Here is a 2,500-nt window from a genome sequence, read left to right on the forward strand (position 1 = left end):
ATTATTATTATTATGATGATGAGAATAATAATTATTATTAGTGGTTGTTATTAAGAACCTCCTCTTCCTCCTCCTCCTCCTCCTCCTCCTCCTGCTGCTCCTCCTCATCCTCATCCTGCTGCAGCTCCTCCTCATCCTCTTCCTCATCCTGCTGCTGCTCCTCCTCATCCTCATCCTGCTGCTGCTCCTCCTCATCCTCATCCTGCTGCTGCTCCTCTTCCTCATCCTGCTGCTGCTCCTCCTCTTCCTCATCCTGCTGCTGCTCTTCCTCATCCTCATCCTCCTGCTGCTGCTCATCCTCCTCCTCCTGCTGCTGCACTTCCTCCTCATCCTGCTGCTGCTCTTCCTCCTCATCCTGCTGCTGCTACTCTTCCTCCTCATCCTGCTGCTGCTCTTCCTCCTCATCTTGCATCTGCTCTTCCTGCTGCTACTCTTCCTCATCCTCCTGCTGCTGCTCTTCCTCCGAATCCTCCTCCTGCTCCTCCTCCTCGTTCTTCTCCTTCTCCTCGTCCTCCTCTCACTCCTCCTCTTCTTCTTCCTCCTCTTCCTTCTCCTCCTCCTCCTCCTCCTCCTCCTCCTCCTCCTCAACCACCTCCTCCTCCTCCTCCTCCTCTACCACCTCCTCCCCTCTTCCTCATCATCCATCTCCACCTCCTCCTCCTCCTCATCATCATCCATCTCCTCCTCCTCCTCTTCCTTCTCCTCCTCCTCTTTCTCCTCCTCCTCTTCCACCTTCTCCTCCTCTTCCACCTCCACCTCCTCCTCCTCCTCCTCTTCCACCTTCACCTCCTCCTCCTCCTCTTCCACCTCCTCCTCCTCCTCCTCTTCCACCTTCACCTCCTCCTCCTCCTCTTCCACCTTCACCTCCTCCTCCTCCTCTTCCACCTTCACCTCCTCCTCCTCCTCTTCCACCTCCTCCCTCCTCCTCTTCTTCTACTTCCTCCTCCTCCTCCTCCTCCTCTTCCACCTCCTCCTCCTCCTTCCTCTTCTACCTCCTCCTCCTCCTCTTCCACCTCCTCCTCCTCCTCTTCCACCTCCTCCTCCTCCTCCTCTTCTACCTCCTTCTCCTCCTCTTCTTCCACCTCCTCCTCCTCCTCCTCCTCTTCCACCTCTTCTTCCTCTTCCACCTTCTCCTCCTCCTTCTCTTCCTCCTCCTCCTCTTCCTCTTCCACCTTCACCTCCTTCTCTTCCTCCTCCTCCTCTTCCTCCAACTCTTCTTCCTCCTCCTCCTCCTCCTCCTCCTCCTCCTCCTCCTCCTCCTCCTCCTCCTACTACTACTACTCCTCCTCCTTCCCATTCTTCATCCTCCTCTTCCTCCTCCTCCTCCTTCCCATTCTTCCTCCTCCTCCTCCTCTTCCTCCTCCTCTTCCTCCTCCTTCTCCTCTTCCTCCTCCACCTTCTCCTCCTCCTCCTCCTCCTCTTCTTCCTCCTCATCCTCCTCCTCCTCCTCTTCGTCCTCTTCCTCCACCTCTTCCTCCTCTATCTTCCTATTACTCCATCTTCTTGCCCCCCTCCATCTTCTTGCTCCCCCTCCTCTCCTTCTACCCCCTCCCCTGATTCCTACTCCGTCCTCCCCCTAGTTACATAACTAATTTAATTTAACTTGTCTTTTCCAGGAGACGTACCCACACTCCCCTCCAGTCTGGTTTGCGGAGACTGAGGACACTAACGTTACTAATGCCATTGAACGGCTCAGCAACACCAACGGCAGAGATAATCATGTAAGGAAATTCTTAATAACATATGATAGTTGTCAGTGGATGCCTTCCTGCATCACTTTTCTTTTTCTTTAGTTGATAGCAGTAGGTAACTAGCTAGTATTAGGTAACTAGCTGATGTGTTTTGTCAAGTATGTAAAAATATGTAATGGCAACACTACAATGTGCTCATCTTTCAGGTGTTACAGCAGGTGAAGCTCCTTCTGCGTGAATTGTGTGCAGCATATGGGATGGAGGAACCACCTGACCTAGAAGACAGACTAGACCTTGTTTCTGTACCTCAGGTCATTAATGGGAATGACAGTATTGACCATGTAAGTAAAATATTGAACAAGCCATGCCACAAGAATCAAGTACTTGTGGTTTTAAGCTTAATCTTTGGCCAGGATGATTGAGAAGAAAGTAAGTGTGATGATGTAAAGGAATTTAAATGGTTCAAATTAAAAGGAATGTCCTGCCTGTTGTTTACCTTGCTCTAGTTATTTCATCCTAAAAAGATGTTGAAGTTTAAAAAGATAGTTTTTGTTTAATGGTCTGTTGTAATTACTGTGCAAAACTCCCAGTGTTTTGGCAGAAAGACATGTAATATATTCTCATTATTTCAGCCCTTTGCAAAGAAAATCTTGTTGACTTATTTTGAATTTTTTCTTAGTTTTATTTATTGATTATTTTCTAAAGCTCATCTACTGTTGTTGACCTTTTTTTCTTTAGTTTTTACTTTTTCCTTTATTTTCAAATTGAAATAAAATACACCATGCTAATTTGATACAGGAAATGATGGC

General features: G+C 48.6%; 1 protein-coding gene across 3 annotated transcripts in view; it reads left to right on the forward strand.

The window, feature by feature from the left end:
• Nucleotides 1-2,500, forward strand: part of LOC113800480 (ubiquitin-conjugating enzyme E2 Q2) — a gene marked incomplete at its 3' end in the record, with an annotated part of 35,238 nt that overhangs the window by 16,997 nt on the left and 15,741 nt on the right. For all 3 annotated transcript variants that reach the window (XM_070123692.1, XM_070123690.1, XM_070123693.1), the window contains 2 exon segments: nt 1,617-1,721; nt 1,898-2,032. In XM_070123692.1, the coding sequence (XP_069979793.1) occupies nt 1,617-1,721; nt 1,898-2,032 (240 nt within the window).

The sequence above is a fragment of the Penaeus vannamei genome, chromosome 7 (assembly GCF_042767895.1).
Source record: "Penaeus vannamei isolate JL-2024 chromosome 7, ASM4276789v1, whole genome shotgun sequence".
Classification (NCBI taxonomy): Eukaryota; Metazoa; Arthropoda; class Malacostraca; order Decapoda; family Penaeidae; genus Penaeus; species Penaeus vannamei.